At 40.8% G+C, this 23,957-nt stretch overlaps 1 protein-coding gene across 2 annotated transcripts in view; it reads right to left on the reverse strand.

Moving 5' to 3' along the window:
• Positions 1-23,957, reverse strand: part of LOC122642554 (RRP12-like protein) — a 44,059-nt gene that overhangs the window by 10,612 nt on the left and 9,490 nt on the right. For both annotated transcript variants that reach the window (XM_043836063.1, XM_043836062.1), the window contains exons 4-11: positions 19,444-19,535; positions 12,262-12,472; positions 7,464-7,645; positions 7,071-7,313; positions 5,888-6,075; positions 2,542-2,635; positions 2,369-2,425; positions 2,149-2,283 (exon numbers count right to left, since the gene is read on the reverse strand). In XM_043836063.1, the coding sequence (XP_043691998.1) occupies positions 2,149-2,283; positions 2,369-2,425; positions 2,542-2,635; positions 5,888-6,075; positions 7,071-7,313; positions 7,464-7,645; positions 12,262-12,472; positions 19,444-19,535 (1,202 nt within the window). The remainder of the gene's footprint in view (positions 1-2,148; positions 2,284-2,368; positions 2,426-2,541; positions 2,636-5,887; positions 6,076-7,070; positions 7,314-7,463; positions 7,646-12,261; positions 12,473-19,443; positions 19,536-23,957) is intronic.

Consider the following 23,957-nt stretch of genomic DNA (forward strand, 5'->3'; position numbering starts at 1 on the left):
TGGAGGTATAGGATGCTGAACATATTGTGTAGGAACAGGCATCCTCTGTCATATTGGAATTTGATTATTTAGTTACATTACAATGACTATATTGAAAGCTGTTCCATTTTCAAGCTCGAGGCACAGTATTCTCAGCGAATTAAACTATAAAATGACTCCTACAATTATTATTAGAGCATAGAGAATGGTGCTCGGCATGTGAAGACATGTAGTGCAATACTTCAATCAAGTGCGTGCTTTTAACTATGACAAAAGAAAAGGGGAAACCTTGGAGGTAACAAAAGAAAGGTGCAAATTAACCTGATTTGGTATGATTTCTATTTCAATTTCATGGGGTGATTTCTATTTGGAAATTATTTGGTTTGATTTTTGCACCTTATTTCAATGGAATAGAAATTCAATAGCTGAGCAGCAGTTCAATTTTGAAATTGAAATTAGTTTCACTTGCTCTTTAATGAGCACATGGTTAATTTGATGGGCAAAGCAGTAATTTCATGTTAACAATAAAACACCACCCTTCTTCTTCTCTTGATGGTCTCGCCACCACCACCACGGCCATCACCATCGCCACTGCTGCCACCACCACCACCACACCACCTACACCTTCCCGGCCCCACCCCACCACCACCACCACCCTCTCCAAAGAAATATAGAGAATCTATTCTCAGAAATTGAGGACCTGCATGATAACACTTCTGTTTCTGGGCCATGTTTCTATTCCAGAAATGACTTTTTGTATTTCTGTTACTAGGCCAAATTTTTGGACATAAAAACGCGTTTGTTAACGCATAGTAATTTCTATTTCTGGGCTAGGAAAGAAATAGAAACACATTTGTTATGCACAATAATTTTTGTTTATGAAACCTTTATAAATTTTAAAAAATGACATTGAATACCCAAAAAAATTGGTGGAGGTGGTGGTGGTAGTGGTAGTGATGGAGGTGGCGGTGGTGGAAGTGGAGGAGGTGGTGGTGGTGGTGGCGGTGGTGGTGGTGACGGCAGTGGAGGTGGCAGTGGTGGAAGTGACAGTTGTGGAGACAGAGGTGGTGGACGTGGTGGTGGTGGTGGAGGCGGAGGTAGAGGTGGTGGTGGTGGCGGCGGCGGTGGCGGCGGCGGCCGGTGGTTGAAGTTTCATTGGGAAGTGGTGTTTTATTTTGACCATGAAATTACTGTTTTGCCCATCAAATTAACCATGTGCTCATTAAAGAGCAACTCCCCCCTTAATTTCTTCCTTTTATTTCTGGGACAAAAGCTTCAAATTGTAGCTTCTTTTTTTCTATTTCTCAGCAATTTTTCTGTCCCGGTTCATTTCCAGGAACAAAAAAATGAACCGGTGTTAACGAACGGAAACAGAGAAATCAGGAAACAGAAGTGTTATCATGCAGGCCCTGAACTGCCAAATGGATTTCTTAGTTTTGAAATATTTCAGATTGGTGCAACCAAAACAATTTCAATTTCTTGATAAAAAATCCGTTTGTTGACTATTTCATGAAATCAATCTGAGATTGAAATAAAAATCATACCAAATCTGGCCTAAACTTCTCAGGGCAATGATACTGGCCCAGACTGAAAATACACAGCCACCTATCAGGCTACAAACATATTCATTGAAAGGAGCTGGTTTCATCTGAAAATTGGAATAGCATTAAAAAATTATTTGGTGTTCATCAGCACTTCTTTTCTCTCCAGTGTCTTCCTATTCATATCTGAACTTAAGTTAATTAGTTGCCAGATAGAGAAAGGGGTTAAGGATAAGAAAATGGTGCAAGAATGGAAGTAGGAAAACCCCATAACAGTACTGCCTGTCTCATGTGCATGGTTCTATTTTAGTGTAATTTTATTGTTTTGGAGGTTAAATAAAAACCAAGATACTTCAAATAGTCCAACCGTATCACAGTAATTTTGAATCTATGGAACTAACCAATAAAAAATTCTAACTCTGAGATCTCTTATTCCTATGTAAAATCAAAAATTAAAAATAAAAGAAACATAGATAAACAGTCAAAAACATGTGGACTAATTAACTAACTCCTTCATATCATTTAAGGTTAGTTTCAGCCTTTGCTCTTTTTGTTCACCTATATGTCTCTTTCAATTAGATTCAACTTAGTCAAATGTAATTTATACCAGAATAAATAGGATATTGACCTTTAAAATATGAACCAATAAAATATGGAAACATGCAAAGCGGTTTTTCAGAGACATAATATCAACAGGTGGCTTCAGAATGAGGAACAGATCCAAAAGCTCATCGAATTTTGAAGACATAAACCACGTATGTTCCTGCAAACAACATCAGAATGCTAGATAAATAAAAGAGTAAGAAAAAACATATGGAACATACAAGTACATTAAGTTCTCAGGAGACCTCAAGTATTCTGCTCAGAGTGTAGTATGCTTCAGGGATACCAATTTCAGCAGTTGCCTAAATAACAAACAGTAGAAAGACAGTTTTAGGCTTTTAGCACTTGATGAGGAAGAGTCTACCCTTCTACAACCATTATTAGGTTAAGAAAAACGCAAATTTATATGAAATTGCACCTGTAAAACAGCCCTTGTACAGCAAAAAATTAGACCAATTAGATCCTGATTAGCTCCTTCAACAAGAGAGGATGCAAACTCCATTATTAGACACCTGCAAAAGTAGAGAGTTACTAAACTATGAGCTTCCTGCTGTAATTTGTTGTATCATGAAGAAAAGCCATCCATCTAACTCATTTAGACTTCTCAGAGGCTCCAAGACACATCTTTGATATCTTAAAACACAGAGCAAAAACCAACATGAGGTACAACCATGAATGTGACTTCATTTTCATCCATTCCTACAAATACTGGCATATAATATAACTAAAAGCAACAATTTGGAACTATTAGCACAGGATCCACTTTTTGGGGAACATTAATCGAAGCAATACCAAGAATATTTCTAGTGAATCTCTTTTCCAATCCCTGGAGATATAGTTAACAAATAGACTAGTTGACACACTTTGATTTACTTGCAACCTGAAGTGTCAGTCTGTATTTTTCAACAAAAACCTATACATATACTTGACTCCATGGACTAATTAATATTAAAATAAACAAGAAGCATCACACAATTCCCAATGACAAGGTTTATTGATGCATCAAGGTTTATCATCAAATATTGACAAATATCCATCTCAACCAATTGGGGATATGGTTGTCAGAATGGCTTGTGGGTGGCTGTTGCCTGTTGGAGTACAGATGGGGTGCTGCTGTCAATTGTGTGGGGACGGCTTCAAGGTCAGTTTATTTCCCTGGTGCTCGGTAGTTTTGATTTAGGTGTATTGTGCATTTTGTGTTGAAGCTTACTACTTAAAAACTTAAGCTCATAAGTGGAGAAACCTCCCAAGTGTATAGACCCAACTCCAAGGTCCCGGTTAACCGATGTGAGACTATTCCAACACTCCCACTCACATGTTGCCCCTCTTTTTGGGTGGTCAATTGTGCGGCAGTTACTGCTAGGGAGGACCGAGTGATATTGCTCTAATACTGTTAATTATGTGGACCACAGGCTAAGAGGTGTTTTTGATATTTGGTATTTATTGTTGATGTGCTTTTGTATAATGATGCTACATAAGTCTGTCCTTTACTGCAATTTCACCCTATTTAGTATTTTATAAATACATTGTGGGCTGTGCCTCTATCCTCTTACTTCCATCTCCTCTTTTTTTCCCTTTTTTGTTCAGACCTCAGTTTTCCCTACTTTGTTTTGTTGGATCCATGTAAGCCAACCCCATTAAGTTGGGATAAGGCTGAGTTTGTTGTTGTTGTTGTATTGTGGAGGGCAAGGTTCAAGAACTTAGTTTCGGTACAGGTTTCTCCCAGCCAAAAAACCGAGTTGTGCCGAGATCTCGGCAAGTTGGTGTAATTTTTTTTTAAACTCGAAGGCTGGTTTTGGTGGGTTTTAGACCTAGTTTGGGCCTGAAACTTGGTACTCAGCCTATTTTAGGCCATTTAAACACAATGGCACTATCAGATTTTGCAAAAACAAAGTCCAAATAGGAGTTTTACTTTGGACCCTAGGTTGGTAGGCGACGACGTACTAATAGGCTCTATTCTACACATAATTTAGTAATTGAAAGCAATTAAATCAGACAATTAATACAAAACAACTTAAATAAACATTACAAATGTAAAAAGGTACAATACATCAAACTTAAAATATTACATATTGTTGAGTTATGTAACCCGATAAGGGTATTTTTGGTTTTTTCTTGTTATTTCCCTGTTATTAGCATAGTCGGCTGTACAGGGATATTCTTGTAATTCTGCCTTATTATTGAAAGATATAAATGAAGGGGCTGAGTGAACAAACAACTCACTTAAGCCATTCTCCTATTTCCTGTTTAGCTAACATGGTATCAGAGCTAAACCCTAAAACCCTATTCTGATCTAAGTTCAAAAACTCCTTCTTCCTTCCATCATTTCCTCTTCTTCCCTCCTTCCTTCGATCTTCTTTCTCCTCTTCTTCTTGGTTCTTCTCCTTCACTTTAGGGCAGCACTAACGAGGTGATCTTATGATCTAATTGCAGCCCTCAAACCCATCTCATCTTCTCCATGCCATAAAACCTATTTCTGCCCGATAGTTGCTGGTATTCCTTTTTGCGATTTTTTAAGCTCTCCAAGTTTTGAAGATTCAGCCTCAATTCCTTTGTAGGATGATCTTCCACTGATTGGGGCTTCCTCTGCAACCCTAACCAGCAACTATCCCCTTTTTTCATTCCTCCTTTGCAGTCCCTAACTACCAATCGATCCTATTTCTCTGTTTTTTATCTAAAACCCCAACTCCAATCGATTTCTTTGGGTTAGGGCTGCTGGGCTGCCTGTTGTAGCTGCTTCTTTCGGAGCTGTTTATTACCATTGAGAGGCTCCTTCGACCTCAATTTTAGCTACTATTTCTGCAACTTTTTTGGAATTCCAATTTTTTCCTATCTTGAGATCAATCTGCTCTCATATCAATCTCAAGGTTGCTGGTTCTTCTTGGCTAGTTACCTCGGGCCATTGCTTGTTCCCTTCATTGTTTGGCTGCACCAATGACAGGCTCAGACTCCTCTTCTGCAACCTCTGGGCTTGATGGACAGTCCCTGACAGAATTCCTTCCCCTTGCTGCTCCTATCAAGCTCGATGGCACCAATTACCTCAAGTGGTCTCGGACTACCTACTTGACCATTGCTGGTCGTGGTCTTACTGGCCATATCCTTGGGACTAACAGCATGCCGGCTGAAACTGGTTCTCTGGAAGAGAAGTGGATGTCATATGATGCTATGGTGATGTCTTATTTGATCCACTCTATGCAACCAGATCTGTCCGACAATTTCTTGCTTCTGGAGACAGTCCATCAAATCTGGAGTGCCGCCAAGGAGACCTATGGACGCGTTGGGAATGATGCTCAAGTATATGAGATTCACAGGAAGGCTCATGACACTACTCACAAGGAGTTGTCTGTTTCCGCGTACTATGCTGCCCTCAACATTTTGGAGGTTGGACCATTGGACTGGTTTGAGTTTATTGCCCTGATTGTCTCTTGTATTCCTTTTTCATTTTCATCTTTTCCCCTCATAAATTTTCTTTTTAATACATATATCCCTTTGTAACTTAAACATATTCTTGTCATATATCCCTTTGTAACTTCTGTCATATATCCCCAAAAAGGAAAAGGACAAGTTGGATTATCTTCATCATCATATGAAATAAATTCATCATCAAATATGACTCAATGGGTTTGTGAACTGAATAAGAGCCAGATAAAGATCCAAGTAATGAAACTTAACTTCTCAATGAAAAGTAACAACATCAAGAATATCGAACTCAAAAAGTATTTAAGGGATATGAAGTAAACAGAACAAAAGGACATATTTATTACCTTTGTGAGACTTCCTGTTCACTTTTCTTTGAATCCACTCCTTGTTCTACATCAACAGATGAACAATGACTCTCCAACTTGTCAAATTCACCCATTCCACTTACAAGCTTAGACTTCTCCAGTGTAGATAGGAAAATCTTCTTAACTTCTGAAGTCTCAGAGATAGATGCCATGCATCTAATAGCATCCTAAAGGAGCGAAGAAGCACTTAAAGATTGCACATCATTTAAATTTTAACTAATTTCTTAGAAGTGCGAGTAATAGCAAAACAACATCAGCATGTATGGAGCAGCTCTTCTTAAAGTGATAGAATTGCTTATCCTACAATGATTGTCACGGTATAGAACGTATACCGAGGTTTTAATATAAAAGAGAAAATGTTAAGACAAAAGTACAGAAGTGGTAGACAAATGACCATAGCCTATAGTTTATGCCTGTTTTTGAAGATTTATTCCATTATCTTTGGCTTTTTCTTGATTTTCAGCCATAGAAAATCAAGGGCTTAACAGCCTATTGTGGCCATTCATTCTTCGACTTAGTCATTGGGCATGACAGATATTCAAGCACCTACTTGGGAGAACTATTTTTCGCTTCTGTTTCTATTGTCTTACAACTTTTTATATTGTTGATTAACATTGATTGTGAAAGGATACTTCGATCATTGGAACATCACGCAAACATTATAAAACACAAGGGGTAAGTACAAGGTAAATTCACCCAATTTCAAGGTTTTTTACTCCTCTTCGTTTTCTTCTTGTCTCTCTTCATTAGATCTTACTCTAACTCATTCATCAAATCTTCATCAAATACACAGATACATAAATCAAATGACCTTGGGTCATATCATCTGATTACAACTCCCAGGATGTCTCAATGCGGGATCACTCTGCTAATCTTCTTATGCATAGCCTTCTTTCCAAGGTAGGTAGGCAATATGTTGTTTGAAATTTATTGCATGACCAAAAAGATTATTAAAAAAAAAAACCCTGCAATGGTTTCTACATTGAACATTCCACATCCATTATTAAGAATACATACTACTAGAGCTAATTATCCATTTCAAAGGAAAAGATAAAGCTCAGATTATTAGTAGTTTACAATTATCAATATGAAACACAGCATCATATTTACGTTATCACAAACTTCGAAAAATTGAAATAAATGAATAACAGAGATGGAGAACCTTCAAATATTTGCGACTCTCCAGAGTTGAAACAAAGAACACATCAGTAAGAGCCTGAAGCAACTCCACAGAATAAACTGACATAGCCCTAATGTTCTTTTTGGCAATTTTCTTCGAGAATTGAAAACGGACTTTTGTGGATTCCATTAAAGAATCCCTTCCAGTGCAGTCAGTTGACCCTTTCATAAGCTCATTAGCATCTTGAGTAGACCTAAGTACACTTCTGTTTTGATTGACAAGTTCCTAGAGAAAATAACCATGTTAGAAGCAGAAAATACGAATTTAAGAGTTAAGACGACATGAAGAATGCCAAACCATCTAGATCACAATTCTGACCATGACTGAAGCAGAAGGAATACTTAACATGATACATTTGTTAACAATGATTCAAACCTGCAAGGCAAGGGCAACATTTTCAAGCATAGATGAGTCCTTCTTGAGAAAAGATATAAATAATTTGGCCAAAGGTTCAAACTTTCGATGTGTGTCAGTCGGATAGCGACAAAAGGCAGGCAGCAGGTCCCAGATGCCACAAGCATAAGTTCGTAGTTCTTGTCGAAGAGGTGATTTTTTAACTGAAAAAATAAATGCAAGTTCCAGAAATTGGTATAGTATTGTATGAAACCTTTAATAAGAATAGAAACAAGAACTGGTAAAGAAAAGCAAAATGAAAAACAAAAAGGAGAGGAGGGAGAAAGAAGAGATGACCTTGCTCCTTGGTCCTTACCATAACACATTTGGAAATTACACAAAATAACTAACCCACACCCCAATAAGGACAAGTAGTTGAAAACTGGAACAATAAAGAGAACTTCTCCAATTCTCAACACAAATTTTTTTATTTTTTGGTACGATCCCTGGAGGCTGTGTTTGATTGTCAAGAGAATGTGAAAGTATATTAAAGTGCAGGAAAGCACACTTTTTACCCACTTCCTCTCATTTTCCAAGTTTTTAGTTGTTCAAAGAATTTGTGTCTCGTTGCACCTCTGTATCTTTCTCCATATTTTTTCTTAAGTAGGCTAGTTACAACTTCATACCAAAATTGAATATTTGGTGTGAGAGCATATGAAAGCTCAAGAAGGGTGGGTCCCATTCACCCTTTTTTCACTTCCTTAAATTCTTAGACTAAAGAAACACTAAAATTGGAAATTATCTCATTTTCCTCCACTTGACTTGACTTTACTATTTCCACGTTCTCCAAAGACTTCAATTTCTCACACAGTTTTACATTCTCTTGACAACCAAACACAGCCAAATAGTAATGACACCTTCATCCTGGAAAAAGCACAATGCTATATTTGATGGGCCCAACAAGTGAAGTAAAGGAAAATGCGGTCCCAAAGGCTAGAGAAAACGAAGTGAATGAAAATGGGCATTTTCCCAATGATGTTTGGATAGTCACAAAATATCAGCTAGTGGACTTCAGTTAAATGAGCATCGTTGGATAATCTGCCTGTCTTTACTGGCAAAGAACCCTAAAAATAGACAAATGGCTATGAAACTTTAAGATCCAACATCACTTCATCAGCATCTAGTCTACAGATGAATAAGGTTTTGGGAGGGGACACAGATGCTACCCGCACCCCGGATATTAATATTAAATCTCATTCTATGGCACGTAGATGGAGCAGAGGTCTATGTCGATGAACTGTTCTCCCTGGTCATCAAGCTAACCCGTAAGATCATTGACCAGTTCACAGGGTTGACTATAGAGGACAGTTTCCTCAACCAAGAATGGGGAAAATTCATCGACGATGACTTCACGGACCTGCATCCAAGTACAAGCCCTGACAGTGAGGCGTACCTGAAGGCACACCCTGTGTCGTGCCATATCGATACTTCATTCGTTGATGAGGTCAGCTTCGCTGTTGGGAAGCTCTTCGAGATCACGGGGCACACACCATGATGGAAGAGGGGTAGGTTACTGACCCTATTTTGTTGCTTGTTTTTACCCTCTCTAAGTCCTTGAAGTGCGGGTCAAAGCCCGGACCTTTGAAAACTTAAATTGCCTCTTTCTTGGCATCGGAGGCAAGGCCGGATGCAAGCTGACTGGTTGCATCCGTGTCCGATGCTGCTTTCAAGCCTTTTATGTTTGATTTTGTGTGGGGGGCCCACATGCCTGTGTCTCGGGTGATGCCGATGCCCCCGGGCATGGCTAACACCTACCCTAACCCCCCTTGCTATGGCTGCCTATTGAGTGGGCCCTTGGGCCCAAGTCATGCTTGAAATAGGTTAATGTACTTTAGACATTAAAAGACCTTAGCCAAACAAGGCCCAAGCTATATCCTAAAATGAAGCCTACAAGACCCAAGTTATGTTTATAATGGAGTTTAAATGAGTTAAGATGTGTTTCCTTGTTAGAGACATTAAGAGACTCTACCGAAACAGCCCCTAAGTGGACATTTAAGCTACCCTACCCAAACAGGCCCTAGGCTAACAACTAAGAGGCCCTAGCCAAACAGGCCTTAGTAAGGCACTTCTATAAGTAGGATAGCTAGGGGTATCCCTTAGCCATTTGTCATTTCTTTCTTTCCTAACCTAATCGTGAAAGGAGAGGAGAGCTTTGAAGAGAGGAGGCAGCAAGGAGGAGAAGAAGGTGGGATCGGTTGCTTGTGCTTGGATCTATAAGGAGGAACTCTTGTGTATCTCAAATCAGGTAGGCCAAGAACACTCTTGTCTCTCTCCCTTCTCTTTTCTCTTTTTTGGTTGAGCTTGGATGGCTCTCCATGTTTCAATTTTGAGCTTAGATGGCTTTCCTTGTTTCAGTTTTGAGCTTGGGGTTCCTCGTGGAACCAAATGGTTTAGCCTAAACTGTATTTTTGGGACTCCATTAATGTGGTACAGTCCTATTAGAACCTCTATTAAGACCTCCTGTTGAATCTCTTTGATCCTAGAGTTTCAACCACCAAAGAAAACCCCAAATCTGGATTTTGAGCAATTGATCCTCTAAATCCCTCAATCATTTGATGTTGGGTACTTCTAAGACATTAATAGACCCTTGGACACCCCCTCCCTAGCCCCTTGGAACTTAAAGAACCAAATGGGGCAAATATGGGCTGTTAAAGACCTTAAAATCGCACTTGGGTAGCATTGGATGCAGCGTCCTGCGTGCATCCGATGAGGCCTGAGCCTGCAGGAAAGGTCAGATGCAAGGTCGGATGCAAGACCCTGTCTGCATCCGATGTTGCTTTCGATGCTGTTTTAAAGCTTATAACTTACAAAACTTTGATGGCTTCTCTATGAGGCCTTCCCTATCCCTTCTAACTCTCTTACATGCTTTCCTAGGTATCCTTATGCATACGAGAAAGTTATCTAAACGGTAATTGATTTGTGAATACAAGATCTATAACGAACAATCGGTGAGTGGGTTTGGGTGATTGTTTGGTTTGATCATATTAAGCATATGTTTATTATACGAATTGCATCATTGTAAAACATGTTGCATAATTGCATTACTTAACTTGAATATGAGACGATATGATGATGTTGTGATATGTGTTTCATCTTTGTATCAGGAAATGGTGCCGGGAAGTATCGGTACCGGAACCCCAGAAAAATTTGTGAACTTATATTGCATGCCATGATGATCTATATGCGTTGTGTCGTACTGGTACCCGGGTGCTAGATGGCATGGGACGGTGATGCACCCGGAATACCTCTCGAGACGATAGGAATTTCATGTAGTATAACTGCAGTAAGGTTTTGTTCCCTATGCTACGACCCTTACCAACAAGGGTTTAGGTGTTGGGTAACCAGAGCACCTGCCACCTGTGGAGTATGAGAGAGGCCAGGCTAGGGGTAGTAATTGTTATCGGGGTCTGCCTCTGGGAGGTACTGGGGCTTCGACCGGTGCGGGCCCCCAAGTAACAATTGAGGTAACCCTGTGGTGATAGGTTAAGTGACCCATAGTGTTTCCCGAGTTGTTACAATAGCATATACCTATTGACTTGGTTTGTGTGCTAGGTGAAAAATGAATTAACATGTACATGCATCATGAACTATTTGTGATTGTGTGATTGTGCATCCCCTTTTCTCTCTCACTAGCTCAGTGGAGCTAACCCCCGTGTACACATTCTTTTAGACTTTGACGCAGATGGTGGATACCTTATTGGGCTCGAGGTCCAGTCTTCGAGTTATGATGATATTGGTACTGAGGAACCAGACACCGTGGTGGAGGATCATGGTGATGGTTGCCCCTGTGATGATTATGCCTACGGGCCGTACTGATACTTGGGATTCGATCCCGTTTTGATATTTTGGGGGCCTTGTGACTTGTTTAAACTTTATATTATATCTTTTAGTAGTTACTTGATTGTCATAGGAATTTTGGGAACTACAATACTTATCATCATTAGCCAGTGAACACCTTGTAACTATTTAATTTACGTTTCTGCAACCCTGATCCATTTTGGAATGTAATATTCCTTTGACTTCCGCACTCTGATATTATTGCATTTTAATATTGGTTCATGACTGTGGCTTGGGACACTGTATCTGTGATCCTTGTAGCTTATTGGGATGACGTGTGTCATCCTAGTCACCCCTTTACCTGTACTTTATTCCTTGTCAGAATGGGGGCGCAATAGATGCGTTTCAGAGATCAAGTCAACGAACTATCCCTTTTTCTTCCAGTACAAAGCAAATCAAAAGACAGCTAAGGCGAGAAAACAGAGAGAAGCAACAACCACAGCAAAGGAAAGAAAACAGGGAGAAGAAAAAGGGAAAAAGAACACAGAACCAAGGTGGAACGAAATTGAAGTGAGGCAGCCAATTAGGGGCTCCTTCACAATCCTCTATCTTACAGTACACAGCATCACTGGGCGAGAAGGTGGGCCTGCTCCACAAACTGCTGGGGGGGATGCAAGAACACAACACTTTGAACTTTGGAGAATATATGGTGCAGATGAAGGAAGGCTTGGAAATGGGCGACCAGGATTTGTTTGTGAATTCCAGGAAAATCAAAAAAAGTTGTAACCCCTATATGGAGTTATGGACCCAATTAAAATCATAGAAAACAAAACTTGAATGCCCAGATGTAAGAAAATTGAAAATGTTTGTTATAGAAGTACCTTGCCAAATATAAATTACTATCACCCAAAAAAAAACAAATTACTTAAAAGTATAACAGAAAGATACATCAACTCCAATTTAAAACGAAAGTACAGGACTGTTAAAGATTTAGCACAATTACCTTTACAAGAAGCTCGCTGCAGAGATTCAGCAAGTGTTACAATATGCTCCATCAAATATTCTAGTGATGCTCCAACAGTATACTTCTTCAAAATTGGTACTAACCAAATATTTGAGCAAATAAGCTTTTCAGCATTAAAAGAGATTGGTATCAATGAAAGTATCTTCTCCGGTCCCATAGCAATGACAGCAGAACCAATGCATTGTTCAAACTGCATGCAAAAATAAAAAGTGAACATGCAGAATATAATGGGAGAACATACAATGTTCACCTACATAAGCCATTGCTCCAAAAAGAAAAAGTAAAATCGACCACAAAAGAGAGAAAAAATACCAAGTAGAAGTACATGTCACATGATAACTAAACAAAGTATCTTCTGTCTAGAATGCAGGGGGGGAATCAAAATACCCAAAAACAAAAAAAAAAAAATTTATGTTGTTTTTTTTTAATCCCGAACCTTACCTGGGACCCGGGCCTGCCCCTGAGATTTTAGTAATATCCAAAAAATGAATAAAGAATACAAGGGGGAGACATACCACCATACCCCAACCCAAAGGAGCAAACTCTCTCATCTAAACTCTGGCCCCAACCCATACATACATGAGGGAAGAAGCAAAACTAAAAACCTATTTCCTTAGGACTGGCAGGCCAGCCCTGTCCTCCCGAAGAATCCGCTGCACATCACCCGGCAGTTGGCTGCCAAAGTGGTAAACAGTAGAGGAGCTAGTATCACAAGCTAAGTTGGCCATCCAGTCAGCCGCCCTGTTACTTTCCCTATAAACAAAGGAAACCAAAGGCCGAGTAGAACAAACTATGGCCATGACCTCCTGGAAGCAGTGCCAACCCCTCCACAGGTTGCACCTCCTGAGATTGACCAATCTTACAGTGGAAGCTGAGTCTGAGTTAAACATAAAATCAGCAAGACCCAATTCATGGCACAAATTCAACCCATCCCTCAAAGCTCTCAACTCTGCCATTGAATTTGTGCACTCACCATAGTAACTTGAAAAGGCTGCCAAAACAACGCCCTTCCTGTCCCTGACAACATCTCCACCCCCACCAATTCCCGGAATGCCTCTACAAGCTCCATCCACATTAAGCTTCACCGAGACAAAAGGTGGGCACCAATAAAGAGGGAGAGGACATTTCAACCAGATCGGAGGAGGCGATAAACCAAACACCTGCAGAATTAAGCAATCCCTAGGAGTAGAACGCCCAAATTTAGAGGGGTACTGTAGCCCTTTCACCCAGAGCTTAACGCTTTCAACAATAGCACCTGCAGACCACATTCTCTCCCCATGTCTTCTATTATTTCTTTCCTTCCAGAGCTTCCACACAACAAGGGAAGGTAAAATCCCTTTAACATAGGCACTTAGGCTGCTACAACCCGCCGACCCATGCCATAGAAAAATACGACTTCTGATGTCCTGTGATGACAACAAATCAATATCAAAGACACGAGAGAAGAAGCTCCAAAACTTCGTCGCAATGCCTCCAGCAACCAGACAATGGTCTGTGGTCTCCCTCCTAGGACTCCTACAACAGTTGCACTTGGAAGCCAGGGGAACGCCTACAGACAGTAAGGAGTCATCAGTGGGAATCTTCCCATTAAGAAGCTGCCAAGTAAAAAATGCTATCTTCGTGGGCAGAGCTTTGTTCCATATCCATCTAGCATAGGGAACCTTAGGCGACCAGACCCGCACTTCATTCCATGTCGATTTAGCTGTGAAGCAACCATCACTAGTGACAGTCCACACCATACCATCATCCTTTTCCAACAAGACAAAACCACCCTGTAGGATGCTTTGCCTAACCTCATCCGAGTAAATCTGATTCAACAGAACCTGCCTCCAAGTGCCATCATCATCCATAGCATCCCTGACACTCAAAGATGAGTCAACCTGGAGGGCATTGTCCACATAATCAATCAACGGGCCAACCCCCACCCAGTTATCTAACCAGAACAAAATATTTCCAGTGCCTAGCAACCATCGAGACTTGTCCTGCATGAAATCTTTAAGTGCCAGGACATTTCTCCAAGTTTTTGAAACTAGTCCACTCAACCCTGCCAAAGCCACATGACTACCCTTAAAGACCTTACTCAAGACATCGCCTAGGCGTCCAGGTGCCTTGGCCGCCTAGGCGGTCGCCTTGGACGCCTTATTAGCCTAGTTGGTGTCGCCTTGATTTTTACCCTCTACGTCGCCTTGGGTTACCTAGACGCCGTGACAACTATGGACCTTAGCCTTTAAGAAAGCACTCCACAGAGAGTTTTCAGAGAGGACCCTCCATAAACCTTTGAGCCTTAGAGAGAGACCAAAGTCCTCCAACAGTCTAACCCCCAGCCCTCCCTCTTCTAGTGGCCTATAGATCTTCTTCCAATGCACCCAATGCTTGCGCTTTCCCCACTCCGAACTCCCCCAAAGGAAATCATCAAAAATGCCAGAGATTCTTCTAAGGACAGCCTTGGGCGGCTCCAAAGTAGCAAGAACATGGATGGGAATGGAGGTAAGCACATGTTCTAACAGTGTTACATGACCCCTTGCAAATAAGAGCTTACCTATCCAACCCGCAACCGTGTATCTAATCTTTCCAACCAGATCATCGAAAAAACCAACTTTAAGCCTTCCAGCACAGAGCGGGGCACCCAAATAAGTTATTCGTAAAGTCTTTCTCGGGAAACTTGTAACAGACCACACCATACGAGCCCTATCCACCGAAGCCTTCTTTCCCAACACAAAACAGCTTTTTTGTCTATTCACCAACTGCCCCTGAAAAATTTTCATATCTGCTTATAAAGCCCAAGATTTGCTTCAGAGAACTCTTCAAACCCCTGGTAAAGATAATGGAATCATCTGCAAACAAACAATGGGAGATTTCAAGACACCCACTAGGAAGCAAGAAATACGATGCCCGCCCCTCCAAGAACAGATTTTTAAGCCTCCTCCTTAGATCTTCTTCCGCCAAGATGAAAAGAGCAGGCGACAGAGGATCCCCTTGCCGCAAACCACTAGTAGACTTGAAGAAGCCCGAAGAACAGCCTCCCAGTACTATAGAAAACCAGCAATTCTCTACAGTCTTCCTGATCAAATTAATCCAAGCATCAGCAAAGCCAAACTTGGAGAGGACCAATTAGAGAAACTCCCACTCCATGCGGTCATAAGCCTTCGCCATATCCAACTTCAGGATCATATTGCCTCCCCTGGCCTTCCTATTCAAGTCCTGGGCGACCTCTTGGACTATGGAAATATTGCCATGAATACATTGGCCCTGAACAAAAGCACCCTGCTCTTCCGCTACCAAGGAGGGGAGCACAGTAGCCAATCTAGAAACAAAAATCTTGGCAATAATTTTGTAGGAAAAGTTACATAAGCTAATGGGGTAGAAATCAGACATTACCTTAGGACTGTCCTTTTTAGGAACCAGCACCAAGTTGGCAGAGGTGAATCTCCTAGAAAGGCTGCCCCCTTTAAAAAAATCCTTCACTGCTTCCAAGACATCACCCCCAACAACCTCCAAGCAAGCCGTGAAAAAGTGACCAGTAAAGCCATCAGGGCCCAGTGCACTGTCACTAGACAAAGAGAACACAACCAGTCATACCTCCTCCAAAGAGGGTAAAGTCAACAGAGCAGCATTGCCTTCCTCCGTGACAATTTGGGAATCTGAAACAGCAGATCCTCATCAACCAAGCACCCCTGGGCGGCGAAAATATCTAAGAAATGACTCACCGCCGCCGCCTGCACCCCCTCTTGGTCAGAGATCCACGAGCCATCACCAGCTTTTATTTTAGGAACACCACCCAGCTTTCTCCTGACATTAACCATCGAGTGGAAAAATTTAGTGTTTCGATCCCCCTCCTTTAACCAGGTCACCCTGGACTTTTGCCTCCAAAAGATTTCCTCCTGCAACAACACGCCCTCCAACATTTTCCTTGCCTCCACAAGGGCCCCCAAAGACTCAGGGCCAGCTTGGTTGTCATAGGCTGCCTCTGCTCTACTAATCGCATCCTCAGCATCCCTGACTTTTTGGTGAATATTACCAAAAACCTCCCTATTCCACATGCGGAGAGCACCCCGCAGCTTAGAGACCGTGACTCTATTTGGTCTGCTGCCTCCTTATCTGATGCCTCTTGGGTCTGGAGAAAGATCCTTGCCTGTCATCCTTTGGTCCTTCAAGCTATTCGCTCCAACATTGGCGATGGTCAATCTACTTATCTTTGGCTCGACAACGGGCATCCTAGGGGAATTCTCCTGCACCAGATCACCCCTAGATCCATCTACTCCTCTGGTTTTCACAGGCTTTCTTTGGTTGCTGATATCCTAGATCACAATGGTTGGGCTCCTCCCCCAGCTGGCCCTTCCCTCTCTACCATCTAGAATGAGCTCCATTCTGTCACGAGAAGGCCTATCTCTAGAGGTGACTGTGTTACTTGGCCTTTGAGCTACTCTGGCTCCTTCTCTTCCAAGGCTGCTTGGAATTTTGTCCGGCTGAAAGGCCCTTTGGTTACTTGGCATAGGCTCCTTTGGTTCAAGCATCACATCCCTAGGCACTGCTTCACAACCTGGAGAGTCTTCAACAACTGTCTCCCCACTCAAGCCTTTCTTCGTAGCTGCCAGATCATGGTCTCTCGCGCTTGCTGCCTTTGCTGGAACAATGATGAAGATTTGAACCACCTGTTCTTTGAGTGCCCTACTGCTACTGCCACTTGGAAGGGTGTTCTCCTCAAATGCTGGCCTTCTCGTAGAAGTATCCTTCCCTTCCCTAGAGAATGGATTTGGGTTGATATGACTTTCGCGGGCCCCTCTGTTTGCGACTTGGTTGGGAAGCTGGCATTCTGTGCTACTATCAACCATATTTGGATGGAGCGCAATTTGAGAAAATGGACCTCCAACTCTCGGCCTTTCCAGAAGATTTGGGATTCCATTTCCTTTGAAATTAAAGCAAAGTTATCTTCTTTACCCCCCTCTTCTTGTATAGACACCCCGAGGAATAGGACCATTGTCCACTCCTGGGGCATCTCTAATGTCTCCTTGGTTTCTCCGGCCACTGTTTAGGCTGGTAGGCTTTCCCCTTTGGGGCCCTTTGTATTTTTCTTCTCTCTTTTGGTAATGATATTTTTATTCACCCAAAAAAAAAACAACACAAAAAGAGGAGAGCCGAAGACAGGCAAATCCCATTGGCTCCTGATAAAATCATGAAAGCATGGATGCAAAATCCACATCTGTTGGAACTTGAAAGCCGAGAAGGAACGGGTACTAGGATAAAAAACAGAGAGCCATAATGGAGCATGATCCGAGCATGCCCTGCTGAGATGGCTAACCTCACACCTGGGAAAAGCTGTTAACCAGGCTGCGTTAACAAGAAATCGATCTAGCCTAGCCAGAACCCTTCCCGCACCTTGCTGATTATTAGAACAAGTGTAAAAATTACCAACATATACCGCGTCAATAAGGGCAGCACTACTCACAAAATTACCAAAATCATCCAAAGACAGAGAGCAAGCAGGCCTGCCGCCTCCCACCTACTTTCTCAAAGGGAGCCAAAACAGCATTAAAGTCTTCCCTAACCGACCAGGGGAGGGAGGAAGACCTAGAGAAACGAACTAGCGCCTCCCACATCTCCCTCCGATCAATCACCGTGTAAAGCCCATGGACAAAAGTGAGATGGAAGTAAACCACATTGGCCGCCATGCATTCCAGCGCGACAAACTGGCGAGTCTCCTCTACCACCTTTACTTGCAACGTACTCCTCCAAAAAATCCAGATTCTCTCTGTAATGTACACCGAGTCCATACCCACTCTTTTCATCACCGCTTGCGCCTTAGAGGGCTGCGCTTTTGGCTCTGCAATAGCTACAGTATCAACCTTATGCAAGTTAATCAACGCCTTCAGCCGCCTGGACGAAGGCTTGTTCCCAACATCCCGAGCATTCCAAAATAAACAATTCATTTGGAAACAGAGCAAGTGGTGTCCACCAGTCCCATGGATCTCGTAATACGCCTCTGGAGCCCCCCCTTCACCTGCCGAACACACTTTAACTTTTTCCCAAAAACAAAATATTTAGAACACTAAATTCTCGCAATCTCACTAGCCAACAATTATTGCTAATCGTAATGTAAATACATAATATGGGCAAACGTATAGCACAAACACCACGGCCCAATCACCACAGCCCTTGGTTTCTTGGCCACATGGAGGGGTGGTATGGCGAATATCATAGTTCAAAAACTCGCCGAAATCTCGAAAATCTCAAACTTCTCGAAACGAAACCATATAATATGCATTCTTCACTGTACTATGTAGTTTCTACTTTAAGTCTTTAACTATTAATTATTCAATATTATGTGTCTTCATCCATTATTGCATTAATTTATTTGTTTTACTTGCCAATTATGTCTCATAGCACTCAAACAATGTGTAGAATAGGCAATATTACATATGGATTTGGCGTTTACTGCCAACAAAGGGTGCAAATCCAAAACACCAAATTGGATTTTTATTTTTTTTTACAATTTGAGTATTTTAAGCCTAAAACAAGCTTTTCCTAAAGGTTCAGAGCCAACTATGGCCATTTGCCCACCGAAACATTAAAACGAGAAGAAAAAAATTCAATGTTTAGGCGAAATTTCACTGAAATCTCGAGATTCCGATTGTCACGACCTGGTCGAAACACCAAAATAAGATAAGTTTTCGAACTACGGCCAATATGACCTGTTGGAAAGATAGGGTGCCCTCTGGACAAGCCAGAAGTCAAATATAGTGGTCCAATTCAACCATATGGCCCACCTCATATTAAGGCTTTTCCCTTGTATTTTCAGCTGTTGAACCCGTCTTGCCCCTTTGTTGACGTTTCAACCCTTTTTTGAAGCTTTGTTTTGCGAAGTAAACTCCATTTGTCCTGAAATTTCACAGGTGGACAGAGGGCTGAACCTACCTGTACACCAAATTTCAGGAGCCAAAAAAGGTGCCCATGTGGCAGAAATAAGTAGTAAGCCATTGTGCCAGCCAAGCACAACGTTGCACCATCAACTTCTTAGCAGTAAAGCCAATTAGATATAATGAGTAAAGAAGAAACAGAAGGAAATCAAGTTACGAGTCCATCTAGGAGCCTCTGTAAGCACTCAGACACATGAAAAAAGAAACTTCCAAGAGACTTTTAATAAAATTACAAGATTGGACTTACATGCGTCATGGCAGACATGTCTTCCAGTGCATGCATCACCAAGTCTACAAGTTTAATTACAATACCCCTCATAAAGAAGAATGAGATCTCTCCTACAAAAAGGGGGGGAAAAATGATCATTCAAACATGTCATGTTATTGGGAAACCAAGGAGCATTAGCTCTCAAATAAAGCACACACTCACATACAAGTTCATTATAATTATTTTATTTAATAATTATAAAAATAACAAAGAAATAAAGGAAATGTTAACATTCACCAAAGTTGGTGAACTCTGAGTTCACCAGTTGTCTGTGACATAAAATGGAGAGCATGAGTGTGTCCATGTTATAGAGGATCTTGTACTCATCTCACTGATAAAGTTTCAGCCCAATATGAGTAAATAATATGGGTCAAATGATGGTTCTAAATTATGATAATTACTGAATGCCATATTGTGAATAACCTCTAACATGTAATAATGGAGGTTAGTGGCATGTTTTCAGCATGGTTGTCAAGGTGTCAAGTGTCAACTTGATTTTTTTTCCCTACTCCAACGATGCCTAGGGTCACCTAGACGCCGTGACAACTATGGTTTTCATTTTACAACTTTTGAGACACTTTTAACCCATATAGCATGCTCATTTGTTGTAGAAATTTGATTAATGAGATGGGCTAAGAGCCCTTTATAACACAAACTCATCCAAACATGGATCACAAATTGTTTGCCAAGAGGCCAGTTGTGAACTTGCAAGGCTCCGCAACTCTTGCGAACGTTATCAGCTCCCAAATAACAACAACAACAATAATAATAATAATAAGCATGCTGCTTTGGTTTGAATTGGAGTTTTGGTATTAATAAATGAGAACTCCAGAATATTCCTTTAAAATAGTTGATTGAAAGATCTCTGGTTCTCTATTACGACTAGGATTCATTGTTGAATGTAGCTGATAAATTATTGTTCCTTTTCCTGGATATTTGAGAATGCTCTCATACTGCCTGGAGGATTGAGCTTTTGGCACCATTCTCTCTATCAGCTTTACCATCCATGTGGAAGCTAACCTCCCTGTGTTTTATTATGTTGCTACAAACCGATGTTCTTGTCTCTGACCTTACTTGGAAAACCTGAGATGATTTTATGTTCTCCAACTGATTTTGAATGAGTGGTGATGTGCCTGTTACCAAGGGAGGTGGAAAATGTGTGTAGAGCTAGGAAAACAGGCTGTGGACATCTCATGACCATATGTTTGAGCTTAGGAGCCTGTATACTTTCACTATGGTAGTTATCATAGTGCATATGGTGAGCCTTTTGCATGTGTTTTATGAAAAGGGGTCTTTGAACCTATGTGAAGATTGAAAACATTTGATCTGCTGCATAGTTAGCGGTGTGTTACGTGTACTCATTGGTTGAAGCAAGTTGATATCAAGTGTTTGAGAAAAGTTCTAGAAACAAGGTACCTCTGCAAAGCTAAAATGATAACAAATACATGGGTCAGTCTCAATCAGCAAGATTGTTCATAACCACTATAGATAAAACAAGATATATGGATGAGAAATCTTGACCATCTCATAGCAACTGTCAACTAATAACTCTTGAGTAAAGATGTGGTTGCCTGCCGCCATGCAACCAAAATTACCAGTAGCTTCCTATTTCATTAACAGCTGAGGATATCTCAGATTCTGCTGAACAGACAGAATCCCATGGAAGCATAGCTATGGCTTAAGCAAGATATCTCTCAAATATGTCACAGGAAAGAGTGTTGGACAGGAGGCTATCCCAAGAGGGGGGTGAAATGGCTAAAAACTAAAGCTGGAGTTCAAAATTTTTTCAAGAGAAAAATTATGGAAGCTATAAGATGTGAACTTAAACCCCAACTCAAGAAGCAAGGGAAAAGAGAAAATGCACAAGAGGGAGAGAGAGACAACACTTTTATAGTGATTCGGCAACCTTGCCTACATCCACTCACAAGTGCTACTCTAGCACCTTGGCTTTTCACTCTCAATTGCTTTCCAGGTAGCAATTAAATCCTTACAAGTAGTTTTCCTTGGCTCGCAAGTCACTACAAACCCTTAGGTGTTTTTCAAATGGCTCAACACCGAACATTTAAGCAAAGTCACGAAGTGACTCTTCTTGTGTCTTTCACAAAAGGTTACAACACTCTTTTGGTAACAGAGAAAATAAACCTCCAAGAAGGTAGAATAGCAAGTTACAAGCACAAACAAACTTTCACAAACCCTTAAAGCCCAAATGAAATGATTCTTAGTTGAAGCACAAAGAACAGTAGTGTTGCTAGCTCAAGAATTGTGTTTTAAGGTCCAAAGTCCCACATATATACATATATACATATATACATATATACATATATACATATATATATAAGTGATTCTTCAAAAGTCAGCTCGAAATAAGCTTAATTCGCTCGTGCGGACAACCATTCAGGGCGGATGTCTGCTGGCCTCCAACGATAAAAAATATAGCCGTGAAGCTCCAAAGGTCAAAAATATGACCATTAAAAAAGAACCGTTAGTCTGACACAAAGTGATTCTTCAAAAGTCGGCTCGAAATAAGCTTAATTCACTCGTGCCTCGTGCGGACAACCACTGAGGGCGGACGTCTGCTGGCCTCCAACAATAAAAAATATAACCGTGAAGCTCCAAAGGTTAAAAAAAATGACCGTTAAAAAAGAACCGTTGATCTGACACATTGTCAAGGCATCGCTCTAAGCGTCCAGACAGATTTTGTGGTGTCTGGGCAGTTGCCACCTTAGTGGAATTGAACACCTTGGCCCCTATTTATGCCAAAAATCATTTAAGTAAATGGTTTTATATTTGTTATTTCATTTACTTAAGATATTATTCATAATTAAGCAAATACCCCCTATTTGAATCCAATAAAAGTAGCTAAAAAATAAAATTCCAAAAGGATAAAAAGTCAACCCCCACCCCCAGTTCAAGAACAAAAACTAAATTTTCGGCGGTAGGTGAAATTTTCAACTTTATAATGCTGGGTTTTTCTCAAATCTAAAAACTCCATAAATCTTAATATGGTAAAAGATTTCTAAAAACCAAAAGTGCAGTAAAATATTCATTTGTTTTGATATCTACAAAAAATATTTTCATTCAAAGCGATTTTGACAGCATTCGCGAACACCAAATAAGGCTTGACCGGAACATAACTCTTTCAATATAAATCAGATTTAAGCAATCTTGGATATGTTGGAAAGCTGATTTTGCGGCCTACCTAATACAAAAAGTCTCATGTAAAAATAAAATAATTTGACCAGTCAAACTTCTTAGAGAACAAGAACATTTCTCTAAATTGAGAGCAGCTTAATTACTCATAGATAAAATCATATTTTCTAAAAACAATATAAACCAAATGTGGGACTAGGTATACCACGACAATGACCAATTCCAAGAACAGTATAAATCAACTGTATGTTTTGATTGTTTCAAACTTCCAATAGCTTGCTTCTTCAGTTCTACTGTCCTCTAGTTCTATGTTGATTTTTTATGACTTGATGGGGCTAAATATTGATTTTAATGACTCTATGTAACTTAATGTGGATTTTTGATGACTTGATGTGATTTAATGTTGACTTTTGATGGCTTGATGTGGTTTAATGTTGATTTTTGATGATATAAGGTATACATTGTAACATACTAAATAATGTTAGAAAAGAGGGGAAATAAAAAAATAACACTTGGGCGCTTAGGCGACAAGTTAGGCACCCCTCCACCGCCATGGGTCACCTTGACAACTATGGTCTAACAAGCGGACATTTTCACCAGAGTGTGGTCGTCCACTTCAGTCTTGCGGACATCCTTAGAAGAGAGCGGACTTCTTCAAGATTGAGGGACTTCTCATGGCAAAATGTGTTCTTTACTGTGAGATCGCCTGTTGAAGTGTGTGGATGTCTCATGTCCGGTAAACGTCTGCACAAGCACGCGGACATAACCGACATACTCAAGACAAAGACCTTAAAAGCTGTTAGAAACCGTTTGGTTGTCTTCACAAAGTGCAGACATCTGTCCAAGTGCATGGGTGTATCCTTAAGGATGCGGAAGTACTCTTACTCAGGACTAGGTATAACTTCCATTTAACAACATATGTCTCTGTGTCCCCTTAGAAATGTGGACGTACTCTGGCCAAGGACTTAGCTCTTTTCCATTTTAGCAGTAGACGACTTTCACAAGAGTCCGAACATCTTGTCCTTGAGTGCAGATGTCTCCTACTAGGAGCAGACATACTCTTAACACAAATTGTTGTGTCTTGGATAGAATTAAATTGCCAATCTATCCATCTTAGTGTAGGGATGTTCCAGTTAGGTCTTTAGTGACTTTTAAAGGCTTTTTTAGGTGTGAGAGACTTACAGCCATAGGATTACAGAGACGTTACAAAATAACAAAATCCTATGCTATGGAGATTTCTTCTTCTTCTTCTTCTTTGATACTTCCAAGACTTGATTTCTTCATGCTTTGGGGAACTTCGGTTTTGCGAATCTTTCCCATTAAATCTAGAAGACCTCCATGAC

The sequence above is a fragment of the Telopea speciosissima genome, chromosome 10 (genome assembly GCF_018873765.1).
Source record: "Telopea speciosissima isolate NSW1024214 ecotype Mountain lineage chromosome 10, Tspe_v1, whole genome shotgun sequence".
In the NCBI taxonomy this organism is placed as follows: Eukaryota; Viridiplantae; Streptophyta; class Magnoliopsida; order Proteales; family Proteaceae; genus Telopea; species Telopea speciosissima.